Here is a 26631-nt window from a genome sequence, read left to right on the forward strand (position 1 = left end):
CACCACACCCAGCTAATTTTTGTACTTTTAGTAGAGATAGGTTTTACCATGTTGGCCAGGATGGTCTCAATCTCCTGACCTTGGCCTCCCAAAGTGCTGAGATTGCAGACTTGAGCCACCATGCCCGGCCAGGCAGCACTTTTATAATTGAATTCACATTCATTTTCCCTCTATTTCTTGGCATCCTTTTTTAAGCTTTTGTAATCCTCTCTTCTCTGTTCCTCAGGTTCGCAGGATCTCTGTCTGTCCTCTGATTACTGATTATCATTTATTTAGTGCCTACTCTTGTGCCAGGTCTAAGCTAAGTGCTTTTCATGTGTTATCTCATTTAATCATCCAGTGAAGTAGTTACTATTTTTATCCCCATTTTACTGATAAGGAAACTGGTACACAGAAGGGTTAGGTAACTTGCCTAAAACTATGCTATTAGTCTAATTCAGTAATCTGTATTTTTGCTCCCATGCCATAACTCTCTAGTCATCTAAAGCTTCTCATTTAACACCTCATGTGAATTCCAGATTCCCAATACCAGAGGTATTCCTTCCTTGTTTCTTTCTCCTTCTCTACCACAGCCACATAGAAATTCTCATTGGGTGTGTCTGTGAGCGTACTTCTGCATGTGTATGTGGTTTGTAACCTATTTAAGTGGTGCTTACTATGCGGTAGACACTCAAAGAACTTTATATATGTTAATTATCATGAAAACCCAAAGAAGTAATTACCGCTTTATTCCCATTTTTACAGATGAGGCAACTAAGGCAGAAGACTTAATGTCAGAAAAGCCACTTAGATTTGTGTTTGGAGTTGAGATTGAATCCTGGTAGCCTTATTTCTTTGTCCCCTACTAACTGTCCTCAATCATGTTTTTACCAGGAGTTCTGTTTGACTAAGGCAAATTTTGAAGGTGTGAAGGAAGTTAAAGGTTAACCAATAGACTTACTACTTTCAGGTGGCATTTACATTTTAAAAGAAAAACTGTAATAGAGAATGTTTTTAGAAGTAAAGACTCAAGGTAAGTGCTAGGAGAGAAAAAATTCCAGCTATTTGGCCTTTTACTGGAAGCACACACCTGGAGTATTAACTTTTAAACTACTTGGTTTTCATCTTGGAATTGATGTGTATTGTATTTCTTGGATCATAAATCACATTTTTATGAAATCCCAATCTTTCTTTATGCCCAATCATTTTTTCTTTGCTTTTTTATTTTGAAGCATTTTTATAGTATGCGATATGCCCAATTTTTACCATCTAGTTCTCAAATGTTTTGTTTCAACCAGTCTCAGCTTTGTGTCATTTTATAAATATCTCATCATCTTTAACATTCCCATGCCTTTGGACATGCTGATTTCTTCTGCCTGGGGTGCCAATAATATGATTACAATACTAATTTTGATTTACTTACAGAGCACTGACTCAAATCTAGGATGTGTTTGGTTCTAGGTTCAGAGATCTTGCCATCTGATCAGCTGGTCTGGGTTATGGAATCTTACTTCCTTGGCCTCTTCCTTTCTCTTGTAATTCAAATAAACTTTTGCTTTGCCCTTTAAGAAACAACTTGAATATCGTCTTTGTAAAATTTTCTTCCTCATTGTTTTTAAGAACACCTACAAATCCTATTGCAATTTGGCTATGTAATTTATCCACCCTACTAAACTCCTGAGTTCTTCAAGGAGAGAAATCTAGATTTAGATTTTTCCTTTGTCCTTTCTTGCCCATCACACATGACTGCTCAGTGAATGTTGAGGGACTGTGAGTCTTCTTAAAACTTTATCACGGACCAAGGAAAATGGCTCATGTTAAAATATGCACATTGAACAGAGAAACCCCAGAAACAGGCTTTGTGTGAGCAACAAGGCTGTTTATTCACCTGGGTGCAGGCGGGCTGATGCTGAAAATGGGCAAAAGGGCAGTGGAATAGGAGTTGGTTTTATAGGTTGTAGAGGAGGCAGTGGAAAGTTACAAAAGTTTAGGGTGGTTTTTTGCAAGCTGGGAGGGGATCTATAGGGTGTAGAGTCATGAGGTTGGCCAAGCTGGGAGAGGGTTGTAGGGTGGCCAAACTGGGAGGGCCTCATGGGGTTTGGTTGTAAGGTGTTGGCCAAGGTCAGTTACAAAGTCCAAAGGCCTTGTCAATTGAGGCTTGAATGGAATGAGAAACAATAGAGAATGTCTCAGAGTTAAGTAGGCACCACAGGGGTTGATCATTCCTTCCTCTTTCCATGGTCTTATGGGCATTTCAGGTTTTCTAATTCCAGAAGGCCTCCCGAGGTGGTTGTGTGGTTAATGAGGGTCACCATACAGTTCACTGCAGGGTCAGCCCTTAAACAGTTCACTTTCCCGCCAGTAGCTCACCATTTGTATCTCCGGTCAGGGAACAGATGGCAGGTTTGAAAGGGAACTGGAGGTTTGGGGGAAAAGGCAGCAGGAGATGAGAAGTGCCTTATGACTACCTCAGTACGTCAGAGGTTTAGCCCTGCTCTGTTCAATAAGGTAGCCTCTAGCCACATGTGATTTAAATCTAAGGTAATTCAAGAAAATAAAAATTCAGTTCTTCAGTTGTGCTGGCCGCATTTGAAGTGCTCAATAGCCTCTTGTGGCTGTGGCTACTGAGCAGCTTTGATAGAGAATATTGCCATGATTGGAACTTTTAGTCATTACTTCAATAAGCATCCTTTGTAGACCTTTAATTTCCAGATTTTTATAGTAGAATGCAAAATTAATGTTTAAGGCAACACACAGGACTTCAAAGGCATTTTTCATTTAGTGATTTCCGTCTATGCCCTTAGACACCTGGATATATCTGCTTCTGCTGTTATAGATCGGTGAGTGGAAAATTTTTTAAAATCTCATTTAATTAGGATATAATAATATTTTGAGCCAGTTCTATTTTCTCATTTGCATAGTGATAATCTTTGGTATCCTAGAAGTAAATCCTGTTTTTTTTTAGTATGCTGGGAGACCGAATTACTTTGCAGTTTTTAATTTGTTTATACTGAATGTCATCATTTGCATTGACAGTGAATGCCTGATAAAAAACCTCCGAGATAGAGATTCTTTAAGAAGATAATAAAATAGGCTGGGCAGGATGGCTCATGCCTGTAATCCCAGCACTTTGGGAGGCCAAGGCGGGTGGATCACGAGGTCAGGAGTTTGAGACCAGCCTGGCCAATATGGTGAAACCCCATCTCTATTAAAAAATACAAAAATTAGCTGGGTGTGGTGGCACGCACCTGTAGTCTCAGTTACTGGGGAGGCTGAGGTAGGAGGATTACTTGAAACTGGGAGCAGAGGTTGCAGTGAGCCAAGATCAGGCCACTGCACTCCAGCCTGGGCAACAGAGCGAAACTCTGTCTCAAAAAATAATAATAATAATAATAAAATAAAAACCATGACTTAAGGGAATTCTTCTGGATTTTTTTTTTTAATTGGTGGGGTGAGTGCAAGTTGTATAAAATGGTGCTATAAACTTTTCATGGATTTAATTGTATATTCATATTATGCATGTTGTAGTCAAGCTGGGTAAGAAAAGCACCAAAGAAAAATAGCCATGGTTTTGAAGTGGAGAATTGGAATGGGTTACACAATCGCAAAGTGTTTTGGCTTGCTTTGGTTGCCTTTATAGTACCATTGAAAAACATGAAATCTGTGGCAATTTGTGTGTGAGTACATCAGGACGAAACACTAGATGTCAGTGTTGCAGTTTTGACATGCTACCAGAAGCTAGTCAAGATCTTTCTGCTTTTAATCACCATGATAGTTTTTATTGACCCAAACTTTCAAGCCATCTTGCCTCTTTACATTTAGTTAAATACTTATTATAGGAAGCACTTTTTCTAAGAATTGTTTATTTTGTGTTAGTGTCTGTGTAACGCTACTGACTCTGAAGAGTAAAACATATGTAGTATTAAAATAATATATTTTTCAGCTAACTATATTCTCCAAACCTTGATTTCCAGTGTACTTTCCAGGGCACACTGGTCCTTTGGAGATGCTTCTCGGGGAAAAGTTTTGTGGCCCTGGAATAAAAAATTCAGTCTCCTATTGAATTGGTTAATAGTGCTGCCAGCTTTTAATTTAGATACCTTTTGTTTTTAGTGTTATTAGCAATAATAAAATTCTTTCTTATATATCAACTATATTTGTATGTTGAAGCCTAGAGTCACAAATGTGTTCAGGCTTCTTAAATTGGCCCAGTGTATAAGATACAGAAAAAGCTCAAATTAAATATTTTCATTAATTTTTTTCTCTTTATCAAGAAATGTGCAGCTCTATTAGCATGATAGAATTGCAAGTGATTTCTTGTTTTTAACATTTTCTTTTATACTGTTGGCACTTTGTTTTATGCTTTTAAAAATGTGAAATGTTATTTTCTTTTTTATGTAATGTTCAGTTAAATTTTTGAAGATACTTTGTTTTTACTCATGCTCGAGGTTCATTTTTATGTAGGCATGTTTTTACTTGCTACTTTCTAATTTGTTATAAATTCTTACTTGAAATCTATTAATGATTTTCATCATTTTTGTTTTATGAATTTTCAGCACTGAAAAAATAAACATATCGTGCAAAAATAATGCCCAAATTGCAAGTATTATAATCAGTGCAAAAAGTCAGGTCTTTTCATGGGTTAAAGTCAAGAGAGTAGAGGGGACACTCTGAAGGTAATAGCTGACTGTGGCCTCTTCCATTTACTTGCTCATAACAATAGCTGATATGAAAGACTGAGAAGATGTTATAGGCAAATTATGAACATATTCTTGAAATTATTTAAAGAAGAAACTGAGCCTCAGAGTTGAAAATTATCTAATTTTGAAGCAATAGTAAGACCCAATCAATAGACGGTAGAAGCAGCAGTTACAGTTCTGATGCTTGGCTTTGATTAAGGGCAAATGGACCCAGAGCAGCCTCACTGAAATACTGCAGTGCCTTTAGCATATGGAGTTCTTTGTAATCCTCTGCATTTAAGTGAAGGTTCTGATTTGGGTGGGAGGAACAGAATTGAGTAAAGTAAGGAGCAGCAGGAAACCTGCTTATGCCTTGGCCTTTTTCTTCTAGTGTTACTTTAAATAATATTTTAATATTAAAAAAATACTTAAACTACTAATATTGTTTTGTAGAGGTACTTTGATAGGAAAAGTTTCAGGTAATGGCATTTTCCATAAGAATCTTTTGAGATTTAACTATTTCTGGAGTCATCCAAAGAAAGCACAATTGTTTATCCGAAGTGATCACTGCTAAATGGCAGCTGTTTGTATATTACTGAGTTTTCTTCTTTGTTGACGCCTCAGCCTTTTTTGTTAGCTCCTCTTCTGCTAATTAAAAAACACTCAAGGTTACTAAGATTGTCTTCTTCGAAGTATTTCCTATTAAATTCTATAGGTTTCTGAGGAACAGAAGCTTTCCAGAAGCTCTGGGATATAGAGATGCATGCATGCTATGCTGGGTGCTTGTGCTCTCTTTGTTAAAGTGCACTTAATTTAAGAAGTTGAAAGCGTGAAAAGTTTAAATTACCCAGAGCTGCTCAGCAGGTTGATTTGCAAGCCAAGCCACTTTCTGGACTATTTATTGTTTCTGCTAATCCTTCTCATCCATTTGAATTTTAAATGATGATAGTTTGCTGGTAACCTGTCGGTGCTTTTTTCGGTGATTCTGTATGATAAAAGTCAAAGGTACACTTAGATATTTGTATCTTCAACTCAGAACTTGGTATTTTCATTCAGTCACTCAGCACTATAGTTGAATCCAGTATCTTGGGCACATCATTAATTTTTTTTCAAAAATGTTAAAATGCCCAATTTTCTAATGTTATATGCAAATTCTTTCACATGAGGCTAATTTTTAGTTTTAGGCCTTTTATTCTGCACACAAATTCAGAATTTTAAATATCTGGGACAAATCCCTTAGAAGATTTATTCTGGTAATGCTGTACCATTTTCTTATTAAAGTCTTCTGTTATTTTAATAGTCTTCATTAGCCTCTTCCATTAGTTTAGTGACACAATTAAGGTTCATGTACTTGAACACACCTTGCACTGACTCCATGTCAGCATGTCACCACTTTGACAATAGGGACGTGGCAGAGGCTATTGGATTTGTTTCTGCTGCCTGAGTCCTGGGGTTGTTTGTTTGTTTTGTCCTGTCACTAGGCTGGAGTGCAGTGGCACGGTCCCGCTCGGCTCACTGCAACCTCTACCTCCTGAGTTCAAGCAATTTCCTGCCTCAGCCTCCTGAGAAGCTGGGGCTATAGGCGCGTGCCACCACACCCAGCTAATTTTTGTATTTTCAGTAGAGACAGAGTTTCACCATGTTGGCCAGGACAGTCTCGATCTCCTCACCTCGTGATCCGCCCGCCTTGGCCTCCCAAAGTGCTGGGATTACAGGCATCAGCCACCACGCTTGGCTGGGTCCTAGGTTTTGAAGCCGCTGTGACATCCCCTGTCTGTGGCTGGGCTAGGTCTCTAGGAGCTAATAACAATGGGATAGATGGTACTGTTGCATTTCATCATTACTGTAGCGTGGGACTCAGAAAAGTCCCCCCTTGCAAAAATGGGGATGGGCAGAGCTCCAGGAAGGGTTCCAGGGGTCTTGGCAACCTCTGCCTAGGATATTAAAGTTTAATTTGCTTTTACTCTTAGGTTCTATAGTAGGAGGATCTATAATAGGAAGCTGTGGATCAGAATATGACTACTTTTATTCTGATGAGGAAGCAATAGAAGCTGACAATGAGGGTGATGCTGAGCCCTGTGACGAAGAAAATGAAGATGACGCAGAATCAAATATTGGGACCAATACGGGCTGGGCAGATGCCATGGCTAAAGTCCTCAGCAAGAAAACTCCTGAAAGTAAACCTACTATTCTGGTCAAAAATAAGAAGCTGGAAAAGGAAAAAGAAAAGTTAAAGCAAGAAAGACAAGAGAAAATAAAACAGGTGTGTTCCACCAGTTGTCTTGTAGATTACGTAGTTTGTCTAGGCTACTTGTTATCTTGACTGAACTCTTCCTTGCAGTGTTTGTCCAACTAACACTCCAGTTTTTAACTTGCTTTTTATGTGAAGGTGGATAACTAAGGTTATGTTTAGGAATTTAGTCTACATTACTCCATTGAGCACGTTCACGTTTTAATCATCTAGGCACAGGCAAAGTAATGGAAATGTTAATGCTGAGGAAACATGTTTTTATTTTTATTTTATTATGATTTTTTGATTTTTTTTTTTTTTAAATAGAGCCGGGATTTCACCATGTTGGCCAAGCTGGTCTCGAACTTCTGACCTCAGGTGATCCACCCCCCCTTGGCCTCCCAAAGTGCTGGGATTACAGGCGTGAGCCACCGTACCCAGCCAGTTTTTAAAATCAAGAATTATACACGTGGTGGTGATTCCTGAGCCTATTTTATTTGTTTTAGCTGTCTGTATGCTGACTTTATTAGGTTTTGAACTAAGAAGCATGTTAGTTACTTTTTGTCAAAACTTATTTTATAATAGAAATCTGTGAAGATGTCACAACTCAAGGATTGGTTGCAGTTCTGAAAACTGATTATTTCAATGTTAGAGGCAAATCAGTGTTGGATAAATTTGAATTCATTACGCTTTTGTTGAACTACTGGTGATAGACATTAGACTAGGTATAATCTATTAATTAAGGCCAAAAGTTGGACATAAATTTGTTGTATATTATAAGAACTAAAAATAAGGTTTTCATATCACTGTACTTGATGATCTCTGTCTAAAATACTTGGTTACTAAAACACAAATTATTTTTTAATGAAAGAAAAATAATTTTCTACAAATGTACTGGAGGCATAGAAGTACTGATTCCCAAAGTTATTTCATAGGTAAAAATGAAAGAAAAATAGGTTTGAATTGGCATATATTTCCTTTTATGTTTACCATCTCCTTATCTTGTTTCAAGATGAATGTTTTCTTTGTTCTTAATACTGGTTGCTCTGTGTGAAAGATGGAAATTTTTAAGCGTTGCTCTTAGAAACATAGCATACTCTATTATTAATTCAGTATTCTCATTGTGTTTTATTTAAGATACGTTTTGTCTTTGAATCTTACAGATAGCTTTTCAACTGAAAATTTGAATCTTTGTTTATTATCTGGCAAATGCTAGAAGAGGCTTCAACAATATCAGAATCTTTGATTTCCTCTGGTCCCAGAGTTCTAGTGAGGGTAAGAACACTTTGAAGCCAAGAGGAATGAGTCTGTAACTCTGCTCTAGGCCAAAGCTTTGAGTGCTAGAGATGATACTGGCTCCATAATGCGTGAACGTGCATGTGTTGATACCAGAAACAAGACACAGCAGCTACAAATGCTCTTTGTGTATATTTCTTAGAAGAGTGTATGTAAATTATCATTTCCTAATGTTAACCATTAAGTTTTCTAGTATATCAGCTACTTATTTCTAATCATAAATACAAAAATAAATTTCAGAGTTAAAAGTGTTTCAGGATTAAGCATACCTATTAGCCTTTGAGTACTGAATATAATTTAAAATTGACTTTCAAACTTAAAAGTAAGATTTTAAAAAAAAATTTCTGTCATAATCTGACAGTGAATTTCATGACCACTAAAATGACTTGTCTGGTTTGAAGGTGAATCTATTTCTTTAGAAAGCTATCAATCAGGCTAATCTTTATAGTGAGAGCAAGAATTTGGTTTTACTGTGATTAGACATTTTCATTAATAAAAAATGAGAGATTAGTAGAGAAAATAAATAGATAAAAAGAGAAATTTTAATAAAAATGTCTTTGTTACTGGCTTTGATGCTTTTGATGCTTGCCAGCTTCTTGGTGATTAATTAATTATATCATTACGTTTGATATTTGGTTAAATGTTGGCCTGAGAAGGAGACATGAACAAGCAATGTATCAAATCAGATTCCTGGGACAAGGATGCTACTTAAAGACAAGTTCAAACTAAATTATGTTATCTATGGGATTTTCTTATTTCCCCCCTCCCCTTCTGCTTCTGTACAGTTTGCTATAGTTTACAACTGATATGCCATATATGGCAAGAATATTGGTCAGATATGCTATGAGAAGAGAAATGGATTTAAATGATTTTGTGCAAAGAAATACTGGTCATCGTATAAGTATCTGGATATGATGCTGTTCTTTTAAAAGTGATACAATTTCCTAATAATAATTCTGATGACTGAGGAAGTCATTTTCTGAAAGTAAAGATGAACTTACAATTTCCAAAGAGTGTAGTTTGGAATCTTCTTTATGCTTTCGTCGGCTGGTCTGGCGATGGCAGAGCAGGCCTGTGGCTCCCTTATAACCTATCTTGTACTGCCTGGCCGAATATGCTGGCAGCTCTCCAGGCCCTGCTGTCAGAGGCCTGACAGAAACTCACTTTGTACCTCTCGTATGACACACTGAGTGCTAACCACAGGCTTTTGAAGCTGAACGCCTAAAATGGTGTTTTTTTTTAAAAGTCCCAATGACAAACTAAGCCAGAATGATTTATTACCTTCACCCTTTCACAGAGTATCATACTGATGTTTGCTGCACTTTCAGAAATATCTAATATTCTTTCACATAACAATATTTATAACACAGCGTGATAAGAGGATGGAGTGGGAAATGATGTGCAGAGTAAAGCCAGATGTTGTCCAAGACAAGGAGACAGAGAGAAATCTTCAGAGAATTGCAACGAGGTAAGACAGTGTTTTTGCCCTTTAAAAAATAAGCATACTAAAGCTTTGTTATGATTCTATTTTTGACCAGATTTGATTCTTAAGCTCAGCCTTCTTAGAGCCAAGTGATAAATATCTAAGCCTGCCTGTTTAACACTGAGTTAAACCAAAGATTTTGCAGGTCTCGTGAGGCAAGAATCTAATGTGCTAAGTGTATATTTGGTATGAACCTATTTTGGATCATCTTGTTTTTATAGTCACGAGAACTGTGTAATCAGACGTCTTGCTGCATTTCACTTATGATGCCTGTCTAAATTTATGGCACTCGATGATTTTTATCTTGCATTATATTTATGACATAATACATTACACATTATAGCTACTTCATGCTATCTTTTTACTCCGCTTATTTAATCATTGGCACCAAACATTTACTCGTTGCCCTCTGTGTCCAAAGATAAATAGGATATGGTGGCTGCTGGGTGGTCTTTGCCTAGTCATCTGTAGAATTACAGTCTCTTTGAGGATAGAATTATGCCTATGTGTTGGGAACATAGAACAGAAGATTGTCTGGGAGAGTTTGAGAAGGCATTACAGAGAAGATAACATTTGGGCTGCTACTAAAGAATGTAGCAGTTGTACTTGGCAGAATTACTTTTAAATTCTTGTTACCTAAGTTATTTTGGTCATTTTCTAATCCATCTAGGTATTACACAGTGTGATAGTATGGTGTGGTTAATAAGGGCATGAGTAATAGGGCCAGACTGCTAGGTTCAAATCCTAGCACTGGCTGTTACTAGCAGTGTATCTCTGGGCATGCTACTTAATTTCTTTTTCTCTCAGTTTATCTGTGAATAAGTATACTATACCTAGCCTATAGGGTTTCTTTGATAGTTAAGTGGATACATATACAGAACTTAGAAAAGTATAGGATCAGTACATGAGAGTGAAAGCCTCCTTAAATTTTATGTCCTAGGCACCTCCCTTTCCTCACCCTGGTCCAATCACTGCTGTCAAGGGTCTGGAATTTTACTCTCCTTATAAGTTTATAAGCTAGCCTGTGAAAGTTTATCCTAGACGCTGGTAGAAGACAAGACACTTTGGGTCAAAGACAAAGGACTTTATTACTCATGGCAAAAGCAGTAGCAGCGCTTCACATTCCCACTGTTTCCTGTGTCCCATAGAGGGAGTGCTGGTATCCCAGTTGGATTCCTGCATGTGCAATATGTTGTGTTATAAGAGTTGGAACACTGTGCTTGGGAATCTATCACTTTTATGCTGATTGGTAACTAGCCTGCTCTTTGTCTGGGGGAGACGTTACTTCATTCCTCAAGGTCACTTTCTACAAACAACCCTGAGAAATGGCCTGGATAAAGAGCAGTCAGTTGCATTCATTCTTGAAAAATCCAGCAAGCATATGCAGGGATGCTGAAGGCCCAATAATTTCTGGAAGGTTGCCTCTTCCAATAATTATTAGAGAAAGAAAGTTCATAGACTGCAGAATTTTAGAGCTGGAAGGGATCTTAACAGTCTAAATCAGTGCTGTCCAGGAGAAATGAATGTGAACGATATTCATTCGTAATTTAATATGTAGTTTAAAATGTTCTTGTTGATACAATGAGAAATGTAAAATGAAAGAGGTGAAATTAATTTCAATATTTTATTTAACTCTATATTCCAAATATTCATCATATCAGTATGAAGCAGTTATTAATGAGATTTAAGGATTCTGCTTTTCATACTGAGTCTTTGAAATCTGGTGTGTATTTCATTTATAGCACATGGGAATTCAGAGCAGTCACATTTCAAGTGCTCACTAGCCATTTGTGGCTCCTGTATTGGATGCTGCAGGTCTTAATTTTCAGAATTTATCTTTGACTGAATTCAAATAAATACAGAACATAGTTTTTAAAATAAGTATTTTATAAAGTAGGATTTTAAAATAGTTTAATAATACAAGAGTTGCAGATAATATAGCTGAATACCTTTTAAGCTACTCAGGTATTATTTTTCCAATTTACAGATGAAATTGAGATCCAGAAAAATTTTTTCTCAGGTCAAGCACAAAGTTATGTACCAATCCACATTTGTTATCTGTTCAGAAACTTATATTCATTCATTGAAGTGTATATTCAGTTTTCAGATATATTTATCAGATGTATTTAACCATTTATCCAGCTCTTTCATTTGAGTACTTGATAAATGCTTGCCTCTTTTCTAGACAGTGAAAATACATTTTTCCTATCCTCAGAGTTTGTATCTCATGTAATTATTTAACTACATTGTTCTGGTCATTTTATATTCTATAGGGGTGTGGTGCAGTTATTTAATGCTGTTCAGAAACATCAAAAGAACGTTGATGAGAAGGTTAAAGAAGCTGGAAGCTCTATTAGAAAGCGAACTAAGTTGATATCAACTGTTTCCAAGAAAGATTTTATTAGTGTTTTGAGAGGAATGGATGAAAGTACAAATGAGACTACCTCAAGCAAGAAGAAACCAAAAGCCAAACAGGTAAAACATTTATTCAGGATTCAGTGTATCAGACTTTCAGCTCTAAGACTAAAGAGTCTTGAGATGGAAAAGCAGACTATAGAATTACAGAGGTTTTTTTTGTTTTTTTTTTTTCCAGATTTTATTAAAATTCCTCCCTGCCCACAACCTTTAGAGATAGGGCTTGCATCTCTCCTAGCTGAAATCCTGCCATTTTGCTCATTTTGGAGAACAGAAGCCTGTGTGGGCCACAGCTTTAATTTCAGACTTTTACCCATAGAAGTAATTGTGATGGTGTGTAACCTGTAAAATATGAAGAGTCAGAGATGGTAGAAAGTCATTCTTACATGGAGGCATCTTTAGTGATGTTTGACTGGTTGTAAGATTAAGAGCATAAATACTCTCTGTGACCTTTGGCATCATAGCTTTGCTTCTCCAGCTCTTTGGCCTGTGGACCTCAGTAGTTTTTTTCTTCTTCTTCTTTTTTTTTTTTTTTCTTTTTTTTTGAAATGGAGTCTCCCTTCTTCGCCCAGGCTGGAGTTCAGTGGCACAACCTCAGCTCACTGCAACCTCTGCCTCCTGGGTTCAAGAGATTCTCCTTCCTCCCAAGTAGCTGGGACTACAGGTACACGCCACCACCCTCGGCTAATTTTTGTATTTTTAGTAGAGATGAGGTTTTACCATGTTGACCAGGCTGGTCTTGAACTTGACCTCAGGTAATCCACCCACCTTGGCCTTCCAAAGTGCTAGGATTACAGGTGTGAGCCACGGCGCCCGGCCAGTAGTTTCTTTTTACTGTACCAGGTGAAAGGTTTTAAAATGTGCTTTATAAGGGGTGGATTTCTATGTTGTTGTCATTGTTTTAAAAAAGCAAAGTATCCAGTTGTATTTTGATGACTTGATTTCTGTTGGCAAAACCAAAGGTACTTTTAATCAGTCAAGAAATGAGAGTTTCTGTCATAAATTTTTTGTTTGTGTTTTGGGAAGATGATTGAAAGCCAGGCAAGAAGAGCATTTGGGAATTTTATACTAGCCTAGGGTTGGAGCATTTTTTTAAGTTTCTTGTTTAAGTTGAATTTTACCTAACTTTGGCTAACGTTTTTGAAACTGTCTTATTTTTGAATATCAAAGGGCTCAAATAGTGTATTTATATAATAATAGTTCTCTCTATTGCTGCTATTTTAAAATGTCTATCAGAAGTACTTGTAAATAAACACTCTGTTTGGAGATTTATACTTTTTACTTCAAAAGCCTTAATAGGCTGTATTCTCACTAGTAACATTTTACTGTAAGAGTTACAAAAAGATTCAGCAGGATTGGGCGGGAAAGAACTGGTGGGAAGATGAAAAGACTTATTTTTTTTCTTTATAGTCGGTTTCAAAATAACATTTTATAGAAGCACATAATTTTGCTTTGGGCTTATTTCTTTCATGAGTTATGAAAATGCACAAGGGATTCCTCCCACTGGCATTGTTTTTCTTTGTTGTTGTTGTTTTTGTTTGTTTTTTACCATTTGCACTTGCCCTTGACTTTCTTTTTTTCTACTTCAGTGATCACGGTATTTATAAATCTGGGAAAAGGTCAAAAATTGCTTGAGACTTAAGCCAAAGTGGTTTTGCTCTAAAAGTAATTTGTTTCTAGAACTTCTTGTCCCATGCCACCAATACCCTGACAGATTTCTTTCTTTTAAAAATGTGTGTTTTCTTTTTGATTTCATATTTACGGAAAAACAGACTCCTTTTTAAAAAATTTTGCTTGAGTTTGCATCTGAATAACTCTGAAAGTACTATACTATTTGAGATTGGATTAGTTATTGATATAAAGCAATAAGATAAATAAGATTTACACTATTTATTAAGTGCCTGTTTCTACCAGGTGCTATCTTTGTGTCCTTTAAAGTCTTACAATTAAGATGGACAAATGACTTCAAGTAAAGTAAGTAAGCAAGATTAACTTGATAGTGGGCAAATTCTAAATTAATATGCCGAGTACACGTTAACATCAGTTACACCAGCTCTAACAAAATGTACGTTAAACAGCTACCCCTGTGTAGGGGGGAATTTCAGAGTAACTGCTACTATTTATTTAGAGCATAGTTGATTATATCTATGTATGTTACTTGAAATAGGTGAACTTTTAAGGCAGTTCAAGGAAAGGCAGTGTGGCAAAGGTGAGCATAGATTTGGTGTGCCAAAGTGCTATTTAGAAATGAATCATTGAATGAACTGGATTAAGGAGGATATTAAGTAAGTAGAAAATAACATTTGCGGTTTTTTTCTTATATTTAACCTTGTCCTAGCACCATAGCTATTGTATTCCTAATAGATGTTCCTTCTCTCATCACAGAATGGAACGAAAGGAATCTGATTGTTGTCCCTTCCCTGGGCTGCAATGATATTCAGAGCACAGATATTTTTAAATTCAATATTCCTAATATTGTGAAGTCTCTAAAATCAGAGGCCACCCACATATAAACTAGATTCACTGACAGCTGTCTATCAGGATACCAATTCGGAAACACCTTCGTTTTAATAACTTAAATTCTTTTTCCCAGTTATATGTGTTATTCAGTTTTGATGTTAAAGTCTTATATTCAATAATCAAAAGAGGCAGGAGTTTTATATTAAAGTAAATCTGGATAAAATTATAATAATATTACATAAGTTATGTAGGTTGAGCCCATTATAGGTGACCATACTTTAGGAGTGGTTTTGGTGTTTTCTTTGGTTTTGTTTTCTCCTAATGTACACATGACTTGGGAATTTATTTTAAGAATGCTTTTTTTTTTTAAAGAATTTTTATAGAAATTTCATATTTCTTCAAGATATAAGAAACAGACATTTTGACAAATGTTTTTTAACTGTGATAGGGCCCGAACAAGTCATTTTTTTAGAATCTTTTCTGCATTAGAATTTTAAAATTCTATTATCAAAGCAATAGGAGCACAGTATGAAAAGTGAACTTATGATTAAATAAAGTAACCACTGCCCTTTTCCATTCTTCTCTACACCTTGGCAACTCTTTGTTCTTTCTCCTAGTATTTATCTCCATAACTTAAATAAGATTTACACTATTTCTTTATTAATACTAGATACTATCTTTTATGGAAGATAAAATTGGTTTTTCTCATACCTCTCCACATTCTGTCCTTCAAACATATTAAAATATCTTATGCTAGATTAAATACGAGTATTCATTGTGAATATTGTTCACTGCTGAGCAAAATAGTATACAATAATATTTACTTTCTTTAACTTTCTTACAATGTTTATTTTCCTAGAGTTATCACTTGCCTGTTTTTATTTCTTAGTTTTGTATGTGTCAAAATCCTTCCATACTCTTCAAAAGAACTGTTAAACCCTTCTCAGTAGTATATTTCTTGTGGTCATCTTGCTGCTACAGTCTAAACTGGTTTTTCTTTACCTGCTGTGCACTGTCATTTTGCAACATTTCTTTATTCCCTTCCTGTGAATTCCATTTGCCTCTCTCCTGTGCAGTATCCTCTGTTTTTTTTGGACTAAATGTCTTCTTTTCTCTTGGCTTTCTCCTGCATTTTGGTGATGGCACAGTTATCAGCATTCTGGGAGAGAGTATAGGTGTTGTTATTTTTTATTGCTATATTGGCCTGATAGATGGCTTCCAATATTTGGAAAAAGGGTTTTTGCAGATGCAATTAAGTCAATGATCTCGAGATGAAGGGTAATCCTGAATTATTCAGTAAGGCCCTAAGTCTGTTGACAAGTGTGCTTAGACACACAGGAGAGATTTGACAGACAGAAGCAGAGCAAGCAGTGTGACCATGGAGGTATAGGTGGGAGTGATGTGGCTGCAAGTCAAAGAATGCCATGAAACACCAGAGGCTGGAGGAGACAGCAAAGGATGGCTTCTTCCCTGAAAGCCCCAAGAAGGAGTAAGGCTTTGCCAGATACGGACTTATGGTCTCCAAAACTGTGAGAGAGTAAATTGCTGTTAGTTTCAGCTACCAAGTTTGTAATAATTTGTTATGGCAGCCAAAGAAACTAAAAGAACATAGATGTCCATGCTGGAAAGTAAGTTTCTCTCAGAAATTTGAGAGAAATTTTCTCTTTTATTTTTTGCCATTGAGAGATTCAGTGCTATTCTGCTTTCTAATTCTTCTCTTTTTGGAACCTCTTAAGATCTTCTCTATCCCTGTTCTTAAAAAATTTATAGTGACTAATTGGTAGTCACTAATTTTGTTTTATTTATATTTTTGTGAGTGAGGCCTATGAAAAAAGATACTGTTAGTGGATGTGAGAAAACATAAGAAAAATGATTTTTAGCCAATAAATAGAAATTTGGGGTAAAGTGTTGAATGTTAAATTCATTGGAGATTTGGTTCTATGGAATGAATCAGCTTACCACATACTTCATTTAGAAACGAGAAGAGAAACCCTTTGCCAAATTGTTTTAGTAGTTGTTCTGGGTGGTACATATATTGCTCATGAAATTAGAAAATTGTAGTGTTGGAAAAATTGTGAGGTGGGGATATTCATAGGAAATGTGACTCTCAGGAGGAATGTACTTTAGAAGAATATAAGAAACTTAACTTTGATTTTAAAATGACACGAAGTAAACATAGTAAGGGGAAAAAAGCCTACCAGTTCTCTAGTTTTTCAGATTTCTTATAATTTTCTTTTCTGTTTTCTTCTATGGAAGTTAGAATAAAGGATGTTTGCTGATGGGTGGGGAGTTAGGAAAAGGGATTCTAAGGAACTAGGTTGTCATCAGATTTGAACTCTCCTATCTTCTCTTGAGGAATCTGGACTTTATTCCTTACATATTTGGAGGCCAATGCCATAAAGTAAGTGATGTGATCAGAATTGATTTTTCTTTCTCTTTTGATTTATTTCAGCTTTTATTTTAGACTAAGGGGTTACATGCGCAGGTTATAAGAGTAATATTGTGCAATGCCGAGGTTTGGGGAATGATTGAATCTGTTGCTCAGATAGTGAAGATTTCATTATTAAGGAAAATAAAGGGCTGATGGAAAAGTCAGAAGACCAATTAGTGGGAACCAATTGCCATTTTCAAAGCAGGAGGAGAGAACTTGAACTAAGATTGTATGGGATAAAGTGGGTTGGGGTGAACAGAAAAGAGGAATCAGATTTAAGAGGCAGTTTTAAGGTATAGATTGACTTGATTTGGGATTAACATGATGCAGAGGGATATGGGAGAAGGAGGAGTTATTAATAACTCAGGTTTACAGCTTGAAAGACTCAGAAATGCTGACAGCTTTCACAAAAATAGAGAATATAAAATATAGAACATGTCTGAGAGGTAAAGACTTTTGGAGGCAGTGGCTGCTCCAGATTATAGTCAGAATGAGAAGGATGACAGTAAAGATCAGCTTAGCGGCAGTATGGGAGAAGTGTTTGGTTAGTTCAGAAAATAGGATGACCAGAAATGAGGAGGCAACCGGAAAAGCAGAGTATGATGAGGCCACTTGGGGCAGGAGCTGATGAGTCCTGTATGTCTTAGTAGGGTCCCCGAATCTTTAAGGATTAACTTGTTTACTGAGTCAGGGAATATGAATAGTCTGTTTTAGAGAGTTTTTCACATGATTAAGTGTAAAATCTTCTATGTTTAGATAATGAGTTTTCAGTAATTTGGAAGGAATTCCCTAATCCAGAGCTGTAATTCCTCCTTGGGACCAAATACATGAAGCACTGTCCCAATTACATACCAACATGTGGCAAGGTATATTGACCAATATCTTGATGTTGACACCAAGTGATTTTTTTTTTCATTTTATTTTATGTTATTTTATTATTTTTAAAGAGATGGGATTTTGCTATGCTACCCAATCTGGTTTCGAACTCCTGGGTTCAAGCAATCCACCCACCCTGGCCTCCCAAAGTGCTGGGATTACAGGTATGAGCTGCCATGCTTGGTGACCCTGAGTGGTTTTTAAAAATAATACATTGTATTTGGAACACTGTTTAAGGAAGCAACAAAAACATATTGTTTAAGAAAAAATTTATTAAAAATTTAAGCTTTAACTTTTAAAGGATTAATACCTCTATTCAAAACATGTTCCTATCTAGAGTGATTTGTTTCTCAGTATGTTAAAATAATCAAGATTTTATTAATGTAGAGGCATTAATTTTTTCTGTTAGCTTTCAAAGTTGTAATTATTCCTTTTGCTGTTTTCTTAAAAAGCCAACTAAAATCTAATCAGATTTCTTGGAATTTAATTCTGTTACTCTAAAGGCCAGATAGAAGCAGGTGTGATTTTAAATCTATGAGTCTCTAAGGAGAATACATTGGCTGCTGTTAGGAAAGCATTGGCTATATGTTACTTGTATTCTTGAATTACAGACTTTCTACAAGGTTTTCATTTATTTGAAATTGCCAATATATCAATTTCAGGTTTTGTTTTTTTAATAATGAAACTGCAATTATAATTTTATAGTAAGGGAAAATGCTAGCTGGTTTCTGTTAGAAAGTTACTTCATTGCTACACAACAATTTTCAATACATGTCCCTAGGAAAAAGAGTTACTGGAAAAGCCTAGATATTTATTGTTTTTTCTGATTTTGTGATATGAGCACTTTAAATGTCAAACAAAGATAAGGTAGGGTTCTCTATTTCTCATTTATTTCTCACAAATGACAATCTCCTAATTTCTTCATAGGTAGATAATTAGTGGAGAGAATGCTTTTGAAATACCTGGACTCTTTGGTATCTTACAACTTAGACCCAGACTCTGATTGCTGTGTACTTTTAAAAATGTGCATTTCTCTCAGTTCTTAGATCTGCTGAATTCTTGCTTCTAAAGACAGAAGCCTAGGAAAGGAGGACTTCCTCACTCAGGTTTCTTGGTGGTCCTCCAGCAATTTTCAGGATTTAGTTTTGTTTTCTTTTTTTGAGGCAGGATCTCATTCTGTCGCCTAGGCCGGAGTGCAATGTTGGGATCTTGGCTCACTGCAACCTCCACCTCCCGGGAAGGTGGAAGCTCGAGGAATTCTCATGCCTCAGCTTTCCTGAGTAGCTGAGATTACAGGCACATGCCACCATGCCTGGCTTTTTTTTTTTTTTTTTTTTTTTTTTTGTATTTTTAGTAGAGATGGGGTTTTACCATGTTGACCAGGCTGGTCTCGAGCTCCTGGCGTCAAGTGATCCTCCTGCCTCAGCCTCCCAAAGTGCTGGGATTACAGGCTTGCGCCACCATGCCCGGCCAGGATTTAGCTTTTAAATCAAGTTGGAGTGTGGAAGGCAGGCAAGAGGGTGGAGAAAGATGCTGTCCTTAGATTGCCCCTGCATTGCAGGACAGCAGTGTTTTACTCTCACATAAAGCTGTTCTAACAAGAATCTGTGGAATCCTAATTTTGTAAATAATTCAGCCTAATGTTTGTTTACTGAAAATTCCTAGATAGAGTTTAGACAAAAGTGAGACTCCAAGTTTGAAATGAGAACGAGCAGGATTGTACATATTACCGTTGATGGGAACAGTTTTAAGCCAGTTTCTCATAGTATTTTAGTCTTTTAAAATATGCTATTTAGTTTTAATGTAGGGTGGTCTGATTTGAACAACAGTTGTCATCAAAGTGAACTTGGGTTTGGCAGTATGGCACATACAGCATTTTGATGTGGGGAAAATACGGTTATTAGTGAAGAATAAGAACTAGTTATTACAGAACTGCTATAGAAATCTTTAGTTACTGTTGAAATTAATGGTGCCATATATCTTTTTGCCCCTATATGAAGAAATATGCTCACTATTTGAAGTGGCTGAAGTGGCTGCCTTTATTGGATTTTCTTTAGTGAGGTTGAGGCTTTAAAAAAAAATTATCCTGCACAAATGAGTCTTATATATTTGACTCGTAAAAATGCATTATATTAAGACATCAGTCTTATGTGTTTGCACCTATAATGAAGTTTAAAAATCAGAATATTTTATTGTGTCTTGGTAAAAATTACCATTTTTTGTATAGTAGGCAGTTGAGACCACTTGTGGGGATATATAACACATAGTACTAAAGCCACAGATTGTGGAACCAGACTGCCTGAGTTCAAAATGCCTGTTATGTATAGTAGTAATAACAGCCCCTATCTCGTAGGTCAGTTGAGAGTCAATTGAGTTAATATACATAAAGCGCTGAGAATGATGCTTAGTACGTAGTAAGTGCTATATAAATGTTTGCAATTATTTTTATTTTGCATTGCATACCATTAAAACAAGTTTCTTGTACTTAGTGCTTATTTTTTCTCTAAAAATTGTAGTCAAAGATGAATTCCAAAGTTGGAAACCAGTTTGAAGGGGAACTATTACTACTTTTTATCTGAATTATTAGATAATCCAAAAATCTTCCTTGATTAAAATTACGTTTAGATTTGGACATTCTCACTCATTTTAGGTGTGATGGCTCTAGTAGTACATAATTCTTAGAAAATATAAATCTAGATTTGGAGGAACTAGAAAGGGGTCCACTTTGTCTTGTTCCCCATTTCAAGTTTGGTTGAGCTAACTATATTATTTACAAGAATTTACTTATTAAGGTAAGTTTGGTTTCTGTGGGGATGCTGTCATGCTATTTGAATGTTCTCATCTTTGTGAAAAGTGTGCATAACATCATTAGAAGATTATACCTGTCCCAAGTTGGGGATTATGTGGATACACAATTACTTGGCATCAGCAAGTAAGGATAGTGAGGAGAAGGATTGTGAGGGCACTTACTAGTGTATGCTTTGTGCCAGATGCTATGACAGATGTTTTTACATAATTCATTTCCAGTAGAAAACTTCTCTTCCTTTTCTCACTCAGATGAGCTGAAAGAACTGGGGCTGGCTAATGAGCCACAGTATCAGCAAGACTAGGAAGAGAATGGTGAAGGAAGCAGCTTGCATTCTGCTTTTTCCTAGGTCTCACATGCCCCTCATTTGATGTGGAGCCTAATGAAGACTGACACATTTTAAAATCTAATTCCTCAAAACTGTTATGTAAGATAAAATATTAACCATAGTAAGACATTTTCAAATTATGAACTCATAAAACTAACTTAGAAAATTTTTTATAAATTAAGTTAGAATCGACTTTTTCTTTGTCAATGAATTAAAATTTATTAGAAATCAAATGTATCATGTATTTGATGATTGTGTGTCTAATACAGATTTTAGATTTCCCCCACCCCACCCTTTTTTTTTTTTTTTTTTTTTTTTTAATTAAAGACAGGGTCTTGCTGTGTCACTCAGGCTGGAGTATAGTGGTGTGATCACAGCTCACTGCAGCCTCAACCTCCTGGGCTCAAGTGATCCTCCCGCCTCAGCCTCCCTAGTAGCTGGAGCCACAGACACCATTAGGCCTGGCTGACTTTAAAATTTTTTTTCTAGTGATGGAGGTCTTGCCATGTTGCCCAGGCTGATCATCAGTTCTTGGGCTCAAGTGATTCTTCTGCCTCAAGCCTCCCAAGGTGCTGCAATTACAGACGTGAGCTCCTGGCTCTTTTATGAAAATTTTCAAACAGGAAGAAAATTACAAAGAATAGTAGTGTAAACACCTATATTTCTATCACTTAGGTTTAAAAGTTTTTAATACTTACTATGTTTGTTTTACATAGCTATCTGCCTTTCTCTCCTTCTAGATTTTGTTTGTTTGGGTTAATTATTTGAAAATACTACCCACATGTACCCCAAAGATTCTCTTTTTAAAAAAAAAAAAATCAGCTTTATTGAGGTATGATGTTTAGATACCATACAATTAAAAGATTTTTTTTATAAGTTTGAGAACCAGAATTCAATCAAGGCTCACCATTGCATTTGATTGTGTCTTATTCTCTGTTATTCTAGACAAATCCCTTGCCTTTTTTTTTTTTTAAACTGGCTTTTTAAAGAGACAAGCCAGTTGCCTTGATGAATGAATAATGAATCTAGGTTTATTAATTTGTCTGATTACTTCATTATGGTGTCATTTACCTTGTTCTATGCCCTTTTCCTGTAAGCTAGAAGTTAGGACTATAGGCTTGCTGAGATTTAGGTTAAACTTTTTTTGCCATAATTATATCATGTGTGATAGTTTATGCTATGTACTTGCTATTGTAACACATCAGGAGACACATCATCAGAATGTCTCATACTAGTAATGCCAGTTTCCACTTGATTAAAGTGATAATAAATAAATATTTTCTCATTAAAGGTGTACCCTCCTACCCCACAGTTAGATTGTAACTTCTGGGACAAATAGTTTTGCAGGAGCAAGTATACCTATCTCCATCTTTTGCCTTTTAGCATCAATTATTTGTGATCCTTGCCTAAAACAGTTAAGTGACTTGAGGTTACAGAATGGTGATTTTCTCAATTGTTTTCTAATTTATTAGCTGACATTTTTCAGGAGATGAATTAAAGTTCCTAAAGATGGGGGTTAATATTTCATCCCTTTTAGTTACGGTTTTCCAGAGTAAGGAGTTTAAGTCACGTCCAGTGCAGGCACATGAGCCTTCCTCTCTTCTTTCTTTTTCTTTTTTTTTGAGATGGAGTCTCTCTCTTGTAACCCAGGTTGGAGTGCGCGATCTCGGCTCACTGCAGCCTCTGCCTCCTGGGTTCAAGTAGTTCTCCTGCCTCAGCCTCCTGAGTAGCTGGGATTACAGGCACTGGCCACCACGGTCGGCTGATTTTTGTATTTTTAGTAGAGATGGGGTTTTACCATGTTGACCAGACTAGTCTCAAACTCCTGACCTCAGGTAATCTGCTCACTTCAGCCTCTCAAAGTGTTCAGATTATAGGCGTAAGCCACTGTACCCGGCTTGTTTGTCTTTTTAAAATATCATGGACATAGGGATTTTTCTTCATTCAGTGTTTACAGTCAATCATTATACTTTTTGTTTAAGTTTGCATCATTCAAGCTATCATTACAGTAGCATTTTTACACTGTGAAGCAATAATTTGGGGAAAAAAAGACACAATAGAAAATGTATACAAACAAGTGTAGGTTAATATATTTTAAAAACAGGTACATACATTAGATGGCCTCTGGCCAGGCATGGTGGCTCACACCTGTAATCCCAGGAGTTTGCGGTGCCGAGGCGGGCAGGTCACTTGAGGTCAGGAATTTCAGACTAGCCTGGCCAACATGGTAAAACCCCATTTCTATGAAAAATACAAAAATTAGCCCAGGTGTGGTAGCACAGGCTTATAATCCCAGCTACTGGGGAGGCTAAGGCGTGAGAATCACTTAAACCGGGGAGGAGGAGGTTGCAGTAAGCCATCACACCACTGCACTCCAGCCTGGGCAACAGAATGAGACTCGGTCTCAAAAAAAGAAAGAAAACCTTGTTTTAAAGGGAGAGCAAGACACAATCAAATGCAATGGTGAGCCTTGATTGAATTCTGGTTCTCAAACTTATAAAAAAAAAATCTTTTAATTGTATGGTATGTGAACATCATACCTCAATAAAGCTGATTTTTTTTTTAAAAGAGAATCTTTGGGGTACATGTGGATAGTATTTTCAAATAATTAACCCAAAACAAAATCTAGAAGGAGAGAAAGGCAGATAGCTATGTAAAACAAATATATAAGTATTAAAAACTTTTAAACCTAAGTGATAGAAATATAGGTGTTTACACTACTATTCTTTGTAATTTTCTTCCTGTTTGAAAATTTTCATAAGAGCTGAGAGTTCACACCTGTAATTGCAGCACCTTGGGAGGCTGAGGCAGAAGAATCACTTGAGCCCAAGAATTTGAGATCAGCCTGGGTAATATGACAAGACCTCCATCTCTAAAAAAATATTTTAAAGTCAGCCAGGCCTAATGGTGTCTATGGCTCCAGCTACTAGGGAGGCTGAGGCGGGAGGATCGCTTGAGCCCAGGAGGTTGAGGCTGCAGTGAGCTGTGATCACACCACTGTACTCCAGCCTGAGTGACACAGCAAGACCCTGTCTTTAATTAAAACAACAAAAAAAGTGGGAGGTGGGGGGGATTCTAAAATCTGTATTAGACACACAGTCATTAAATACATGATACATTTGATTTCTAATAAATTTTAATTCATTGACAAATGAAAAAGTCAATTCTAACTTAATTTATAAAAAATTTTCTAAGTTTTATGAGTTCATAATTTGAAAATGTCTTACTATGGTTAATATTTTATCTTACATAACAGTTTTGAGGAATTAGATTTTAAAATGTGTCAGTCTTCATTAGGCTCCACATCAAATGAAGGGCATGTTTTTTTTTCATCACTATGTTTCTAACATATTGCTTGATACACAGCTAATTCTCAATAAATATTTGTGGAAGGAATGAAAAATTTTGAGTGCTGCATCTGTTGTATTACTTAATTGATACCACAAGGTGGTACTGTTGTACCATGAAATGAAAGCCTGTAAGCTTTCATAAATCCTGTGACTAAATGAAATGAATTGACTATTATGTTTATTGCCCGCTTCATTTATTTATAATTTCAACATGTGATTAGTCTCTGATTACATGATTGGGTCAGGCAGCTCATAACATGAACAACATTTGGTTCAAAATTTTTATAAAAATGTTAAATGGGATGGCAGCTTAAAAAACCTAACATAGTACCAGGGAGGTTTCTTTTTCCACTTTTAATTTACTTTAGGTTAAAGGCCTTTGTTAAATTGTTATTTGTGGTGAAATAATTTGCCAAAATTTTCTAGTAAATTATCACCGAAGGTTAAATAGTATTGTGAATCTGTTTTGGTTATCAAAAGTGTTTAAAAAATTAATACCAAATCTAAATTTATGTGTTTTTCCCTCACTTCTAAACATTTTTTGTTTTGCTTTCATTTTTCTTTTATGGAGTCCATAGAATATTTTACTAATGTTTAGTTCTTTATTATACATCTGTACATATATAGTCATAGTGTATAAAGTCAGTCAGTTTATAATTTCTCTTGGTTTTGCCCCTATTATAAAAACTAAGCATCGAAAAATTTGTTTTGTGGCTTGGACCTTTTTGTTTCCTTATGATGGAATTAATTTTGGAATATTTTGATTCTATAATCTTCCTCAGACTGAAGTGAAATCAGAAGAGGGCCCAGGTTGGACGATCCTACGTGATGATTTCATGATGGGAGCATCTATGAAAGATTGGGACAAGGAAAGTGATGGGCCAGATGACAGCAGACCAGAATCTGCAAGTGACTCTGATACATAAAGCACCATAGGAAATAAAATAATCATTCTATTTTTTCTAGAAAAATATTTCATCCCCTGATAATTGGGGAATTATAAGGATACCAAAAGTCAAAAGACTTTTGCCTGATTTCCTATTTCCCCTTTTCATGTACACTTTATATATACTTTATTAAAATTATATTTTAAACCCTGGTATAATTTTAAGCATTGTTCCTCAGAACATTTGTAAAAGGAAATATTGCTGCTTGACCAGTGAGATAAGCATTTTGCCAGGATCATATTGGTCCTGTCTATTGGTGTGTTATTTCAGTATCACCAATGTTTTCAGAAATATAGTACCAATTCATAATTAAACTCTTTCAAGTTAATAGTTCTCTGCCTTCGAACTTCTAGACCCAACTATGTATCTGTAGTTTTTGGGAATGATTGGTGTTTTTTGGTTTGTATTGGGAAGTTATTGAGAAAACCTTTATAATAAAATTTAAAATTATAATTTTTTGAATTTTGGGTCATGATTTTAATTTTAGGTAATCTGGAAGCTGTGATTTAAGAAATCACAGAGTTCAACTTTTATTTCCTTTTATTTATTAAATAATATAAATTATGACAGATTTAAGTGTTAGGCTGTTTTTGCATGATAGCTTTACAGAGGTGGAAGTTCTCATGCTTAACTTACGCAACGAGACAAAATTTCTTAGGAAGCATGTTTGACATGTTTTAGTCTGTCACCTTTTTTTTCCTCCCAAATATTTGAGTCACCTTAAATTCTTTTTTATAGACTTTCCAACCAGTGAAATGTAGTTAGACAACAAGTAATCTGCAGCAGAATATTGCATCTGATTTGAGACTCAATTCTATATTATTGCCTTAAAGGCTATTAAATTGGGTGACTTTTACTATCTAGCTGTTAAAAAGAGAAGAGATTGTTTAAATCATTTCAAAATTTCTGTGAAATGTGGCCTATGCTCTAAAGTTTTAAAGGGAATTATTTAATAAATGTGATTTGTTCCTTTTTGAAGAGGACCCATCTCTTTTCGTAATAAAAATAGTTCCCTCCTACCAACCAGTTGCACACACTTGCATCTGTTATATATTGAAGGATAATCCTCCCCCAAAAAACTATGCAAGAGCAGAGATGTTTATATTTTGAAACCCATTTTAGTGTTACAGTATTATATGACTGAAGCTGAATCAGTCTGTGGCCTGGTATTTGTTATCATAAAGGAAGATGTACACCTAAGATATCAAGTGATTAAAACAGCAAAGTACAAGATGCATTTTTGTATTTAACTTTTGAACTTTAGTGTCTTTCAGTATAAAGAAATGAACAAATATACCTCAGTAGTAATACAGGAGAGCTAAATATCCTGCTATAACTTACTACAGATAAA

The 26631-nt window shown here is 35.8% G+C and overlaps 1 protein-coding gene across 1 annotated transcript in view; it reads left to right on the forward strand.

Annotated features, from left to right (window-relative positions):
* RRP15 (ribosomal RNA processing 15 homolog) overlaps window positions 1-25733 on the forward strand; it is a 35046-nt gene extending 9313 nt beyond the window's left edge. The window contains exons 2-5 of the mRNA XM_012459681.3: window positions 6629-6921; window positions 9555-9652; window positions 11941-12142; window positions 25116-25733. Of these exons, the coding sequence (XP_012315104.1) occupies window positions 6629-6921; window positions 9555-9652; window positions 11941-12142; window positions 25116-25259 (737 nt within the window). The 3' untranslated portion in view covers window positions 25260-25733. The remainder of the gene's footprint in view (window positions 1-6628; window positions 6922-9554; window positions 9653-11940; window positions 12143-25115) is intronic.
* The last annotated feature ends 898 nt before the right edge of the window (window positions 25734-26631 follow it).

Source organism: Aotus nancymaae, unplaced genomic scaffold (assembly GCF_030222135.1).
Source record: "Aotus nancymaae isolate 86718 unplaced genomic scaffold, 86718_ANA_hifiasm-v0.15.2.pri h1tg000032l_0, whole genome shotgun sequence".
Taxonomy (NCBI): Eukaryota; Metazoa; Chordata; class Mammalia; order Primates; family Aotidae; genus Aotus; species Aotus nancymaae.